The following is a 16,059-nucleotide window of genomic DNA, read 5'->3' as shown; positions in this document are numbered from 1 at the left end:
TCTACAGTGGCTGTATTCAGGTCTAATTCTAAGCGAGTAAGAATGAAGCAATGGTTAATTTCTTATGCATCTATATTTCATAGTCATGATACATTTTATCATCATACAGATGAGTCAAAGGGAACAAGATGTGGTGGTAGTGCTGAGGAAATTATTGTAAGGTTTGGATAATTTTTCTGCCACAACAATGACTTAATCCTTTTTATATTAGGTTCTCATTTTATGAACTCATACCTATTGCATGTGTGAGTCTTTTTTATATGTTAAACATTAGTTTTGCATTCTCAATAAACAGTATTAGATTGTGTAAGGCATCCTTGGATTTGAACCTCATAATGAGAAAACAGTGTTTTGTAGTGTCCTTCGTTAGTTCTTTTTTTTTTTTCTTTAGAATCTATACATTTTACAAATACTGTCTTATTTTTAGGTGTATATTTTTACCCAGTGTGTCTATTGAAATTTCCAATTAAAAAAATTATAAAACTTGGTTTTTCAGGAAACATTTAAAATAAATATTTAATAGGTAGAGAAAACAAAAAGAACAAAATTTAATTGACCCACCTTTCAGGATGATTATTTGAATCTGCTTAACTCCATAGCTCTTACCCTTCTCAAACATTACATTTAACTTTTTCCTATGTAAGATTTTTTTTCTGTTTTAATGTTCTTTTATAGCATAATTAGTGTGCTGCTTCTCAAATGGGGTCAGGTGTTTTTTACAAATAAGTGGGGTGTCAGCATTTTGAACAATTATTTTGTAGTTAGCAGCACAGGTTTCTAGCACAGTGCCTTGATCTCTGTAGCTGCTCTCTTGTCTTCCCATTGTACATTCTCTCTTCTCTGATTCCTGGTCTCCCAATCCCCACCTTATTTGCCTTTCTTGGTAGTAAAGGACACATGTTACTACTATTTTCTGTAATAACACATTTCTCCTTTCATCCTCATTTTGATATGCAAAACTGAGCCATTGTTTGGAAATCATGAGATTCAGAATTTGAGAATCATGAACTCTATAAATCAGTGTCGTTTTATAAATATTTCTTCTGAGGTTTTTAATTGATCTTTATCAGATACCATATCTAAGACTTTTCATATAAATCATCAGGCAGTTTTGAACATAGATCTTTAAATGCAAAGTTGATCTTGATGTCATTATAATTCTGTTAATAACCTTGCCCTCCTTTTTTTCTTTTGGAGGTGGAAGGGGAGGGCATTATGGGTTTTCTTCACTAATTCTTCCTTTTGCTTATTTGAATTCAACACTGGAAGAATGATAGACTTAAAATATAATTCTGTTAATAACCTTGCCCTCCTTTTTTTCTTTTGGAGGTGGAAGGGGAGGGCATTATGAGTTTTCTTCACTAATTCTTCCTTTTGCTTATTTGAATTCAACACTGGAAGAATGATAGACTTAAAATAAATTGTGTGGTTGGTCTATGTTCAATCTTATTTTAAGACCTTTAAAAATTCTTTCTGCCCTCTGGCTATTAACTAACTAACATAGGCTTCTTTTTAGAAACTTGGGATTTGCTCTGATTTAGGAAGCACTGTTTTCTATGTATCTATCTTTGTATAGTTCTAAGCATAGGTAAGCCATTGCTCAAAGTTGCAAATATCCCTGGTTTGCATGTATGAGTTATTCCATCATTCTGTTTTGATTTTTTTTGTTTTGTCTTTAAAATCTGTTTTTCCTATAATCATCTCATCTTTTTTCCCCAAAAGTGCTGGCCATTCTTTACAGTTTTCCATATAAGACATCGTTAACAGTGACACTTCCCTGATTTGTCAGCTGTATTTTCATTGGTGCCATAAAGTGCCTGGGTGTACTAAGTAAAAGACACACATTAGTTTCTAAATTCCATACATCTCTCAAGGCCCTGAATCCTCTCGCTGATTGAAGCTTTCATAAATCATGGCAGCTTTTCATTTTCTGATTAGTAGAAACAATTACTGTCTGTACTAATCATATACTTTTTTTGATCACGTATAATTGTATTTTGTTCTTTAATTACTTCATGCATGGGTCCTTTTTCTTTAGTGAGATGTCTAAGCTCTTGATTGGCAGAGAGCATGTCCTACATTTCTTATGTATAATACCTAGCACAGTTTTGGGCAGATACACATGGTAGGCACGTAGTAAGGAGCTGTTGGATTGAATTGAGGACATTTATAGACCTCATTATTCTCAGTAGGAGAGTATTGTGTATTTGTTTGTTATGATTTCTAGCATCTCCATTATTTGTCCTATTGGTATTTTTTTTTGTTTTGTTTTGTTTTTGTTTTTTGGTAGGGCACCAAGGCACCAAGGGAGGTCTATTTCCTTGAAATCCAGGAATCTATGTTCTTTTGTCAACAGCAGTTCAGTCACTCTTCCTTTCTGATAATTTTTTCCATCTTTCTTTTAATACCTTACTGTCCTTTTCACCTCACCTACCTAGTAACATATATTTATTTCTCTCTGTCCTCCTTGATTGTGGAAATCTAATCCTTGGTTATTGTAAAACCAGGATCTGGTTTATAGCAAGCCCTGTGATTTTCTGCAGCCTTGCCAGTGCTGACTGCCTGCTGTTTTTTTGGCTTAAATACTGCTTTTGCTTGAAGGATCAGAAACTTATTTTAGTTTCTGAAATCCTTATTTTTGACTAAATGTGCTAGGTAATGGAATTGTAGTTCTAACATGTTCCCTGTTGTTGATGTTTACTACATGTTGTTAGGGGATTGTTTTCCTGAGCTCACTCTGCCATCTCATTCTAACACCTCACACCAATCTTTGTAGGAAATATTAAATCTCAGAACGTGTAAGTGTTTGTTCAAGTGCTTATATTTCTGCCCTTCCAGTTGATGGTGGTAGTTGGGGGCCAAGCACCAAAGGCTATTCGAAGTGTGGAATGTTATGACTTTAAGGAAGAACGATGGCACCAAGTGGCAGAATTGCCTTCTAGGAGATGCCGAGCAGGTAGGCGTGATGCATTATGCATAGTTTTCTATTAGTGGGTCTTTGAGAGCTTCTCTCTGAGGTCTTATTTTATTAATTAGAAGACAGACTATTACAGAGGTTTGATTCAAGTAGCTCTATGGTTAAATAGTGATTCAGGTCTTATACAGTTTACTTGAAACATTGATAGGGCTAGCTGCTCTGTCTTCATATTTAGATGTCTTTCTGGTTCTCTAGAATGAGCTAGAGGAACTGGCATTTTTAAAAATACACATATTTTTAGTTTTTAAAAATAAAATAAATTTAAAAATTTATTTAAATTTTTTTTTAATTCATAGGAGCTGGCCATTTGCTGGATATTTTTCTTATTACCTTCACAGAAATGTAGAGAAGGGAATTTTGAGCTTGGGACCCTTAGTTCTAGGAGATGTCTGACTCAGCTATAAGTCACAGTTGCTTTCATACAGGCATCTGTTTCATGAACATTTATTGAAATACATCTTATTTAGCCAAAAATGTGATAAGAAGAGGCATTTGCAAATGTTGGGAATCTTTCCCAGGACTTAATCTTGGATCCATAATTCCTATCTCCCTTAGCAAAATCAGTGTTTTAAATGAAATGGAACATTTCTATGATGGTTGTACTTCAACAGTATATATTGGAGATTGTTATATATTAGCATATCTAGAGTTGCTTCATTCTTTTAAGATTTATCTTAGACTGTGGTGTAACTCAGTGGCATGGTGCTTACCTAGCATGTGTGAGGCTCTGGGTTTGATCCCCAGTACCACAAAAGAAAAGAAAGAATAAAGTTGGCTAGTGCTTTATTTTGGTCTAGATGTGATATAATTTTACTAGGTTGTGTTTTTGTTTTTCTGTGCTGGGCATCTAACCCATGGCCTCACACATGCTGGGTAAGTGCTTTGCTACTGAGCTATACATATCCTAGCTCTTTCATTTTTAATCAAATATTAAAACCTTTTAATCTATGTTACTATAAGCAGAGCTACAATGAGTTCCTTATACATACATCATGGTGCACTTGTGATTATATATTCTTACAAATGAATAGTATTTTTTAGGACTTATTCAGTCAGCCTCCACTTGTGAGTAGCATTTTCTAACAATCACAGTAGACTTACTAGAAAGTATTCTTCAGATTAGTGGTGATAGTTGGGTCACATATTCATCATCAAATGCTGCATTCTTTTTGTAGGAATGGTCTACATGGCTGGGCTTGTTTTTGCTGTTGGTGGCTTTAATGGCTCATTAAGAGTTCGCACTGTAGATTCCTATGACCCTGTGAAGGACCAATGGACCAGTGTTGCCAATATGCGAGACCGGAGAAGCACTTTGGGAGCGGCTGTGTTAAATGGATTGTTATATGCAGTGGGGGGCTTTGATGGGAGTACAGGTAATTTTCTTTTCATCTTTTCTACATTGCTGTTACAGTTAACATAATAACCACATTTATGGAACAAATTATAGCAAAATTAGAATACATTTGAGTGTTTTAATGGGCATTGTATTTAAAGATGCTTTAAAATTACATCAAGAATTTCTTTAAATGATGTATGTAAGAGTGCTGAGTATATAAATTTTCTTTATTATGCATCAGTATCAGTTATATTACCATGTTTGAAAAGCTTGTAAATGACAGTAGCTTGAGTAGGAGCTCCTTGAAAAGAAGCTGTTCCTATTTATCATATAATTAACATGATTTTATTCCACCATTTTCCCCTTTTAATTTTAGCCCAATGTAAAATGCCTGAAGTATTTTTCCCTAATAATATCTATATAGAGAGCAACTACATTTTTGAGAGGAGGAAATGAAGAGTATTGTACTTTATTATAGGTTTATCATCTGTGGAAGCATATAACATAAAGTCTAATGAGTGGTTTCATGTAGCACCAATGAACACGAGGAGGAGCAGTGTTGGTGTGGGCGTTGTTGGAGGTAGGTGCTGGCAGTTTTTTCAGGTGAACACTTTCAGGTACATATTGTTTCTTGATTCTGGAGAGTTCTAGTAATATAATCACCCATCTTATAAATGGGCAAGCAAATTATCACTTAAAAAGAAAAATAATAATTACTGTAAAATTGTACTTATTTTCTTAAATTAGCTTGTCTATATAAACTAACCTATATAAGGTCCTTTCTGTATTCCTTTCCTCCTCTCTTTCTGTTTGTGAGTGCATGTGTGTATAATCTATAAAAGACTCATCAACTAATCTTAATACTTTTGTTTGAGAAAAAAAATCAGATGACATACACAAAATTTTATAGCTAGAGAAGAAGGGCTGTTTAACATTTTAGGGATGGATTGCTAAAGTTACTTATTTATATCCTACCTTATTCCCCAGTAGAATTTAGGAATCCTACAAATACTAAGCTTTGTGTGACCTTTTTTTTTCCCTTTTTAAAATACTAGTTTACACAAATTTGTAGATTCTCATTCCCTCCTTACTACAGGTATAATTCTCTGCACTTAAAAAGAATTTTACTAAAATGTAATTTACATACCATACAGTTCATTCATTTAATACATACAATTCTTTGTACATCTATCACAACACTTCATTTTAGAACATTTTTATTACCCCAAAAGGCAGCCCTACTTCCCTTAGCTGTTATCCTGATCCTCTTTGGCCCTCAACAGTCACTAATCTATTTCCTGTCACAATGTAGATTTGTCTCTTGTGGACATTATATAAATGAAGTCGTTCAGTATGTGGTGCATCATGACTTGCTTTTCTTACTTATCATGATGTTTTCAACATCATTTGTATTATAGCATTCAGTACTTCATATGTTTTCTTTTTTTTTTTTTTTCTTTTTTTTCTTTTTTTCTGTGTCTTAGCACAGCAGTTCTGAGGATTAAACTCAGGACCTTACACATGCTAGGGAAATATTCTACCTCTGAGCTATATCTCAGCCCACACACATTTTTTTTTTAATTTGCCAAGTATTTCATGGCATTCTTATATTAACTCTTGATTTAACTTTTTTCCAATTTATTTAAGATAACTTTAATATTTAATTCTGTTTTCTAGGATGATGCCCACTTTTTTTTTTAAGAGAATTTTAATATTTATTTTTTAGTTTTCGGCAGACACAGCATCTTTGTTTGTATGTGGTGCTGAGGATCGAACCCAGGCCGCATGCATGCCAGGCGAGCGCACTACAGCTTGAGCCACATCCCCAGCCCCGATGCCCACTTTTAACTAGTGTTATCTGGAGATAAATGAGTATACTTTCTGTTCTGTTAAGTTATTGATGAAAATATAAATTAGCATCATCATATATATTCTGCAGATCTTCATAATTTGATCATTTATTACCATTAGGGAAAGGATTAATAAATTTTATGAAAATCAGTAACACTCTAGGGCTGGGGCTGTAGCTCAACAGCAGAGCACTTGCCTACCGTGTGTGAGGCACTGGATTCGATTCTGAGCACCACATAAAAATAAACAAATAAAATAAAGGCATTCTGTCTACAACTACAAAAAATTTTTTTAAAAAATCAGTAACACTCTAGAGGGAAGCTCTGCTACCATGGAGGAAACTATGTAAATATTGTATGACTTTAAAAAGTAGCATTTTTGTAAATTTGGATTTCTTTGTGATTCCATGCTTAGGTTTGCTCTATGCTGTAGGGGGTTATGATGGAGCTTCACGTCAGTGTCTTAGCACAGTAGAATGCTATAATGCTACAACAAATGAGTGGACCTATATAGCAGAAATGAGCACCAGACGGAGTGGAGCAGGTAAATATGAACCCTATATAGCAATTGGAGCACAAAATGAAAACAGTTAAACAGATATAGTGATGCATTGACATCTCTTTATGTTATCTGGAAATATATGCTGATTTTAATGGTACAAAATGTCTTTTGAATTATGCAAGTAGTGGTAGGTAACACTTTTATAAAGTAAAATTTAATTTCTAAGTGCTTTTTTAAACAGTTCCTTTGCTGGGTACAGTGATTCACACCTCTAATCCCAGCTTCTCGGTTGGCTGAAACAGGATGATTGCAAGTTCAAGGCCAACCTGGGCAACTTAGCAAGACCCTGTCTCAAAATAAAAATAAAAAGGAATGAGGATGTAGTTCAGTGCTAGAGCACTTCTGTGTTCCATCCCTAGTACCATCAAAAAAAGGTGGCTTTGTTTTATTTATATAATGTTCATCATTCCTTTTATTATTTTGTTTTTAGTGTTTATTTGGGGACTTCCTAAATAATAAGCCCTTACATACTCATTTCTTAGAAATTGAGTGCTTTAATATTACACTGGATTACTTTTATTATGGAAGTTGTTTTCAAGAGGATTCTATTAAAGGACTTTCCCCCTGTATTTCACCTGTATGTTATTTTTACTCTGTTTGACATGTCTCTTTTTTCATAGTAATAGTTCTTATTTAGATCCTAGTTTATTCCGTTCTATTCTTTTTCATTTCTTAAATTGTATGCTTTTATGTTGACTTCTATTATGAATTATAATTTCAAAAATTTTAGTTATAATTATAAACTGTTATATATTTCTTGTCACTTTTTCTCTACTATAGTTGGTTGGTTGTATTTTGTAGGTGTTGGTGTGTTAAACAACTTATTATATGCTGTAGGAGGTCATGATGGCCCTTTAGTACGAAAAAGTGTTGAAGTATATGATCCTGCCACAAATGCCTGGAGACAGGTAGCAGATATGAACATGTGCAGAAGAAATGCAGGTATTATCTAGCTTTAAGATTATAAAAATTTTTAAAGTTTACTAGTATTGCTGTGTATTTTAATTTTTCTTTTTCTGATCTGGGTTTTCTGATGGACTGTGAATTCTTTAAAGGCAGAAACTTATATAATAATAATATAATAATCCTATAAAGTGAACACCTATTATCTGGAATATAACATGTTGTTGTCACACTTCAGTTAATTTATAACTTCTACTAGCAAATAACTTTTGGTGGTAAATGTGGATACTTATTGATTAAGGGTATATATCTTCATTTGATATATGAATTAATTTATACTTACCACAAGGCATGTATCACATCCTGGAGATCCCAGTTCTCAGATGATTTGTCTAGTTAATTAAATATTTATTCCAGGTTAAAAAGCTAGTCGATTATCTGAATCTGGAAGAGAAATTTGAAGAGATAATCCTAATTTGGTATAGTTCAGGATCTCCAGAAAATGGAAAAAATGGAACCAACAACAATAGTTAGCTTTTTTTTTTTTAAGAGAGAGAGTTTTAATATTGATTGATTGATTGATTGTTAGTTTTGGGCAGACACAATATCTTTATTTGTATGTGGTGCTGAGGATTGAACCCAGGCCGCACGCATGCCAGGCGAGCGCGCTACCGCTTGAGCCACATCCCCAGCCCAATAGTTAGCCTTTTTGGATTGTGACAGACCACCTGAGGAAAACATCTTAATGGAGGACAGATTTATTTTGACTTACAGTTTTAGAGGTTTCAGTCCACAATCCTAGCTGCATTGTTTCTGGGCCTGTCGTGAGGCAGTACATCATCGTGGAAGGTGTGACAAAGGAAAGCTGCTCACCTCATGGCAGCCAGGAAGCAGAGAGAAAAGAGGGGGCTGGGCACAAGACATACCCTTCCAGCATATGCCCCCAGTAACCTGCTTTCTCCAACTAGGTCCCACCTCGAGCAGTGTCCTCCACCTCCCAGTAATGTCCTCAGCTACGCACCCATCAATGATAACCCATTAGATTAGAGTCAGAGTGCTCATGATTTAATCACTTCCAGAGAGCCCCACCTCTGAACGTTACTACACTAGAGACCACACCTTTAACACGCAAGACTGTAGGATACATTACAGGTCCAAATCATAACAACAACAACAAAAAAAACAGAAAACAATTTCAAGAATAGAAAAGTGTTCAAGATTAGAAAATAACTATAGTCAACTTTCACTTAATGACAGAGACAAATTTTGAGAAATGCTCATTAGATGATTTTCTCATTGTGCAAACATCATAGAGTGTGATTAGACAAATAGAATATTATAGGTCAGTCACTTCACATGTCCTCTTGATGCCATCAAGAGCCACAGTAAACAGATGTTTGAGGCTACTGCTGACCTAACATGATATACTGATAGTAAACTGTTTTTATATAAGTAGATGGAATACACTCTAAATTAGCTATTAAAAGTATAGTAAATATATAAGCCAGTAACTTCGTTGTTTATTATCAAATATTATGTATTGTACATAATTTGATATATATTTTTTTATATATAATTGGCAGTGCAGTAGGTTTTTTTTCGTGATACACCAGTATTGCCATAGACACATGAACAGTGAATTGAACTACAATGGTAGGATGGCTGCAACAGGTTACAGCATCACTAGGTGATAGGAATGTTTTTTTAGCTCCATTATAATTTTATGAGACCCCTGCCATATATGTGGTCCATGATTGACCAACATAGTTAATGTGGCACATGACTATAAATGAAGATCCAAGGAGAGAACATACAAATAGAAAAATAGATTTAGGATAGCTAGATGATTGTTTGGGAAATGCCAGTCTTCTTCAAAATGCACTTATCTTTATGCTTTTTTCCCATAGTCTAAAATAAATTCCCTATTATTCTCAAACTCATCTTACACCAAAATGTACCCCCCCCCACCAAATACTCTTGTTAATTTCTCCTTACTTTAAATATAATTACTAAGGGAGACTAAGTACATAAGACTTTAAGGACTGTCAGAGTAGGGCAGAATTTATTTAACTCCATTTGAACTTGTACTTTATTCAGTCAGTTATGTTTGATGAGGTACTAAAAGCCCCTCAGAAGAGATAATCTAGAACCATGGTAAGATGCAAGTACTGGGCCCTTAGTAGAATAAATGCTTGACTGTAGTACATACGGAATTAGAAAAACCACAGTGCACATGCCTTTCTGGCTCAGGAAACTAATTTATAATTTGAACTTTCATAATTTTCTTAAAGATTGGAATAATATTTTCTGTATACATGTTTATTGTTTTTACATCAAAAATTAGCCAGAAGAATAAAAAGATAATCTCTACATAGAGAGCTATCATTAATCTGCTCTTTAAATTTTTTTAATTAAAAATTTTTAATGTAAGAAGGTGGAAGTGCAGGACTTAAGAAAAGACTTGTTCTAAGTGTGTTAAAAAGTTTCATACTTTGATTTGGAGAACAGTTAATTGACCATTATTTGGTAATGATCAGGAATAGAAGGAAATGTAGAAACTTAGTCTTTACTTTCTGTCTCAATCAACTAAATCTATTCTCTTCAAACGATGGAATTTGAATAATTTACTTCTGTCATTTGAAAAATACAATATGATTTTACTATAAGCACATATTTTTTAATTTTTAATTTAAGCTCATAAGAGAATGTTTTTTAAAAAGTATCCCTCATCCCCTGTTTGATCTGAAACAAATTTCTGGTAAAACCTATCTAGCCCTTCCTTTCTAGTATTCTAAGATAAGGATTTCATTCAGCCGCCTAAATTGGGACAAAAGGACTAAGCTGGCAAGGAGAGCAGGGCATGAGTTCATTTTTTTTTAATACCTTTATTTTGTTTACTTTTTTTATGTGGTGCTGGAAATCGAACCCAGTGCCTCACACGTGCTAAGCAAGCACTCTACCACTGAGCCAAAACCCCGACCATGAGTTCAGTTTTAAGTAAGAGAAGTGAGAGCATTGTATAAATTCGAATTAGCAAGCAACATACAAATCAGATTTCCCATGTTTTTATATGTATGGTGAATTATGACATTAAGAATGGAGGAAAAATTTAATTAGATTATAAATAACCTGTCAATACTTAGCATGTCTATAATAGGTTCTCAGTACATGTTTGAACTGAGAACAAAGTGACGAAGTATACCAAATAAACTGGAACCGTTGCAGACTGCAGGAAAGCACATGATTTGGCTTTCATCTGCCTAAAAGAATTCTGGTGTTATGAAGTAGTGGATTAATAGAATTGACATCTTTTGGATATATAGCTTATATATTTAAATGTGTGTAGAGACTGATTTCCTTTTCTGTGGTGGAGTTTTCTTTCATCTATGAGCTCCTTGTAGATGTAACTGGAGAAGCTCTTTAAGAAAGCAGAAGCCAGGTGTTGTGGTGCACACCTGTAATCCTAGTGGCTCGGGAAGCTGAGACAGGAGGATTGAAAGTTCAGAGCCAGCCTCAGCAATGGTGAGGCACTAAGCAACTGAGTGAGAGCCTCTCTCTAAATAAATTTACAAAATAGGGCTGGGGATGTGGCTCAGTGGTTGAGTGCCCCTGAGTTCAGACTCTAGTAGCCCCCTTAGCCCCCCAGAAAAAAGAAAACAGAGCCCCTTACTCATCTGTCACAGCCAAGACATTCTAGAGGCCATTTTATCTTTTCATAGTCATGTGTCATCTGTCAGTAAGCTGCAATACAGACTTGCATACAAATACAACAACTTTGGGGAACTTGTATGGCAGCAGTATTTGGCTCTTGGCTTTCAAGTATTTGAACTACTTCAAAATGATATGAGTTTAGCCAGGTATATGGTGCATGTCTTTAATCCTAGCTACTTGGGAGATTGAGGCTGGGGAATTGCAGGTTCAAGGCCACCTAGGTAACTTAGCAAGACCCTGTCTCAAAATGAAATATAAAAAGTGCTGGGGATATAGCTAAGTGGTAGAGTGCTTGCCTCAGATGTGAAGCCTGGGATTAATCCTCAGTGCCTAACGGGGTACAGGGAATAAAAGGTAGGAATTTGCTTCCTGTGACAATAGTAACACAGTTGAGTAAAACAGAGACAGTCCACTCCATTCAAGTACACTTTTAAATGCTGTGTAGTAATGTGGGCTTGTTATTTTATGTTAAAAACTCTATAGGCATCTATTAATTAGGTTAGCAAAACCATCTTTAAACCTACAGAGACTAGTATGGATCACCATTCTTGTGGATTCTTTGACATCCTATAGTATCAGTTCATAATATTTCCAAACATTTATTAGGATAGACAAAAGTAAATTGAAATAAAGGTACTTTCTTTTCATTCAGCAATTTTCTTACTTAAAATGTATATTGAGAAACAATTACACATGTATTCAAAAAATCATGCAGAGCGATCCCTATTCATTGCAACACTGTTGATAGCAAAAAAAAAAAAAAGGAAATATCTATCAATAAAGAAGGAGTAAATAAATTATGGTATTGCATATGTGGGATACTATACAGCCATTGAAATTGAGTGGATCAGTATTTTTTAACCTGGGGAAATATCCAAGGTATATTGTTTGTTGGGGTGGGTATTAAGTAGCATGTCTAGTGTCAGCTACTTTGGGGTTAAAAAAGGAAGTGTTTTGGTGTATTTGTGTGTATGTATATGTATACGTATACATATATATATACATATATGTGTATATATATATATGGGACAGGGAGAAGTCAGCCAGAGTTGAGGTCAAAATTTAAATGATGATTATTCTAGAAGTTTTTGAATTTTTGCAGAAATGAGTTATTCTAGTAATCAGATAATACTGTTCTCTGCGTTTAAAAGGAAGTAAGATAGTTTATCATTCTGTATAAAAATAAAATTAAAATTTTTATCCTTTATTAATATATATTTATTCCTTAGGAGTTTCTAAGAAGCCAATTTTGTGAGGGTTACTATTTTGACCTAAATTTAATTTTTTTTTAAATAAAATGAGGAGCAAAATGGTTTCTAATGTATGAAGTAAGGTTGTGAGGATTAAATGAAATAATGCATATATAAAGCAACTGCTGCATAAGTGACATACAGTAGTTGCTTAGCGGTGGAATTATACTCTCAAAAACAAAAGGAATTCTTTACATGTTCATCTATTCTTCCTGCCTCCTTTCAAGGAAGAAGTTTCTCTTTATCACCTCACCAAACATGTATAGGGTAGTACTTGATTATCCAAAGACTTTAAATAATTGTTTTCTCTCTGCATATTTTTTTAAAGGGGTTTGTGCAGTTAATGGTCTGTTATATGTTGTTGGAGGGGATGATGGTTCCTGTAACTTGGCATCGGTAGAATATTATAACCCAACAACAGATAAATGGACAGTTGTGTCATCTTGTATGAGCACAGGGAGAAGTTATGCAGGTAATAATTGTCTCGTTTTCTTAGTCTTGTATTATAAAAAGTTGAGATCATTATGATTAACAGGTTTTTATAAGAAGAAAGTTTTTTCTCAATGTATATTTTTTATCTTATTCTTAAAATAATTTATATTGTATGTGTAATTCTGAAATAAAGCACCCGTATTCGTTTGTCATTCTATAGTCATTTAGTTAAAATACCAAGTCTTTGCAGTACAGAACATACAGTAAATTTTAATATGACCAAAATCTGTATACTACAGTGAGGAATACACTACGTGGCCAGGCTTTATTTCCTCAGATAGCCAATAAATATGGTTGCAGAGGCGCACACCTGTAATCCCCACTGCTTGGCAGGCTGAGGCAAGAGGATCTCAAGTTCAAGTTCAGCCTGGGCAACTTAGACTCTGTCTCAAAATAAACAGAAAAAAAGGGTTGGGGATGGAGCTCAGTGGTAAGAGTGTGTCTGGGTATAATTTCTGGTAACCCTTCCCACCCAAAGGTCTGATCCCTTCCCATGGCCAGGCTACAAGAGATAGAATAGTTAAGCTATAGAGTAATTTTTTTTTTTCTTAAACCATATCATTAGTTGCATTATAAAATAAAATTTTCCATTCTCTTAGAGAAATGAATATATATATATATATATATATATATATATATATATATATATGAAGTCTTTAAAACTGTATGTTGTATGTTAATTATTCTGATGACAGTGTTTAAATATTTGTATGTTTCTAGAATGTTTCTTTAACAAAATCGATCCAATAGTGGAGAAAAAAAGAAGTCTATACTAATTAACCATCACTGTTGTTTATGCATCGTCCAAAACAACACTTCATAGAAGAACTATTACAGTAGGATCCCAGAATAACATGACTCAATAATAGGTGAATTTTTTCAACAGTTTAATTGAGATATAACTGACATACAATAATGTATATTTAAATATACAATTTGGTTACTTTCAACATATGTATACACCCATGAAACCATCACCATAATCAAGATAATGAATGTATCATCCCCTATTTTCTTTCTGCCTTTTTGTGTAGTAGGTGAATTTTGGTATTTTCTAAATAAAGTTATTTTCTCCAAATTGTGTCTGTAAATTCTAGTTGTGGATTAAGAAGTCAGATGTAGTCCCAGTTTGTAACTAGAATTCACTGTGATTTAGATTGAAATGATAGTAACACTAAACTGTAAGAAGGAGATTTTGAAGCATTATATTTGTTCAGTCCCTGTGGCTTTGGTAATGTAAAATTCGGTATCTTCGTAGAGTAACAGAATGCTGCCTGTGATGTCTGATTTATTTCTTCATTTTTTGCTCAGGGGTCACAGTTATTGATAAACCATTATGAGCCTGAAGGACATTTTCGGCATATTTACACATGAGAAACAGGCTTCAACAAGTATTTCTGAAGTGACTGAGAATCTAGCACTTCTCCACTTGTAGCTGCACTTTAAGTCTCAGCAGAAGATAAGATCGTCTGCCTTTATAGGCCTCGGATACTGAAGATTATTTTTGGTAGAAGCACTGTGTAGGCTTTTTCTGCAATGAGCAGCAGCTGACTGAATTTTAATAAGAAACCTGGACTGCAGTACTTACTCTGTAGTCTTTAGCTAGCAGTTGCTTTCATAAAGACTAGTTCTCATCACCCTGGAATGACTATGGATTATTTTGTGAAGGAGGATGAAGTTAATGTGTGTTCTTGTAAAATTAAGTTTTATCTTTATTCCTTCTCCTGAAAATCTGTATACCCAGGAACTGAAAATCCTTGAACAGGTATTAAAATCTGCGTAAGTATACAAAGTGATTGAGGGATAAAACTATTTGCTTTTATAAATATCTTTGATTACATGAATATAATAAATTGTGTGCATATAAATGTGTGTCTATATGCTTTCCTTTAAATGTTTGAAAAGATGTTTGAAACTTGATTATACTATTTATAATTGGCACAGTACTTTGAATTATGCCAGTACTACATTGTAAAACAGAGTTGTATTTTTTGATATTTAACAATGCTTAACACTTTAAAAGCCACTTCTGAGGAATGAACATGGTGTAACACACTTGAATATGTGTGATGCCAAACTTTTTAAAATAAAGTATAAATTATGCTTATTTATTATTTTCTTTAGTTTAATCTTGGTCATGTTTTGGTGTGTATTTTTAATTTTTTCTTAAAGTAACACTTTGGCATGAATATAACTGCAGGTTTTTGATGAATATAATGAATGTATGGAATTCAACTGAATTTGCATGGTCTTAAGACTTTTTCTGTGTGTATAAATTTAGCTGCTATTAACAGAAGGAGAGAGCTTTCTGTAAGTAGCCATGTGCTTTGATCAGATACAGTTTTTCTGAGATCTTCAATTAATCTCACTTTAAAGATGACCAAAACATGTCTTTCTTGAATTATCTTTGAATAAAAGTTTGTATATTATTTGTTTTACAATGTCCTTGATTTTTATCTATTAGTTTGATACTAACAAAGTTGTTTGTTGAAGATTTCTGTCCTTTTGTAAAAATTTGCAATTTCCAACTTCACAAACCTGTATTTTTAAATTTCTTGCCAAAGTAGCCGGTAAGATAATGCATTAAATCATTAAGTGATAGCACTGACATTGATTCATCAAGAACAGGTAACCATATCCATCAAGGAAAGTTTCTGAAGGATCAGTAAAATGTAAGGTTCATAAATTTCTCTGTCCCTCACAGTAAGCAGGACACCAGATAAAGATAAAGCAAGTTGCACTGGATAAAAAGAAGATCAAAGGCAAAATACCCTCTCTAAAAAAAAATTATGTAAGAATACCTAAGAAACTAAGAAATATATAAAAAAGAATCATGGAAATATGAGTGGGATCTTGGGGTAGACAGCTGTGGTGCCAGACAGAGTAAAAAGGAAAGGGAAGGAAAGGAAGTGAGAGAGGACTGTGGACATTTCTCATGAGAATCACTTGAAAAGTTAATATGAAGAAAGCATCATAAA

At 33.8% G+C, this 16,059-nt stretch overlaps 1 protein-coding gene across 4 annotated transcripts in view; it reads left to right on the top strand.

Moving 5' to 3' along the window:
• The window catches only part of KLHL2 (kelch like family member 2), a 103,188-nt gene extending 87,691 nt beyond the window's left edge, over positions 1–15,497 (top strand). For 2 of the 4 annotated variants that reach the window (XM_081269178.1, XM_081269179.1), the window contains exons 9-15: positions 2,839–2,956; positions 4,153–4,350; positions 4,792–4,893; positions 6,579–6,707; positions 7,527–7,667; positions 12,918–13,061; positions 14,393–15,492. In XM_081269178.1, the coding sequence (XP_081125304.1) occupies positions 2,839–2,956; positions 4,153–4,350; positions 4,792–4,893; positions 6,579–6,707; positions 7,527–7,667; positions 12,918–13,061; positions 14,393–14,421 (861 nt within the window). In that variant the 3' untranslated portion in view covers positions 14,422–15,492. Of the gene's footprint in view, positions 1–2,838; positions 2,957–4,152; positions 4,351–4,791; positions 4,894–6,578; positions 6,708–7,526; positions 7,668–12,917; positions 13,062–13,801; positions 13,951–14,392 lie in introns of all 4 variants that reach the window. The other 2 variants (XR_014019122.1, XR_014019123.1) reach the window with 2 other exon arrangements.
• Positions 15,498–16,059: the final 562 nt, after the last annotated feature.

This window comes from Spermophilus citellus, assembly GCF_964194105.1.
Source record: "Spermophilus citellus genome assembly, chromosome: 16".
NCBI lineage: Eukaryota > Metazoa > Chordata > Mammalia > Rodentia > Sciuridae > Spermophilus > Spermophilus citellus.
Note: the sequence above shows the minus strand (reverse complement) of the source record. Positions and strands in the feature narration are given on the sequence as shown.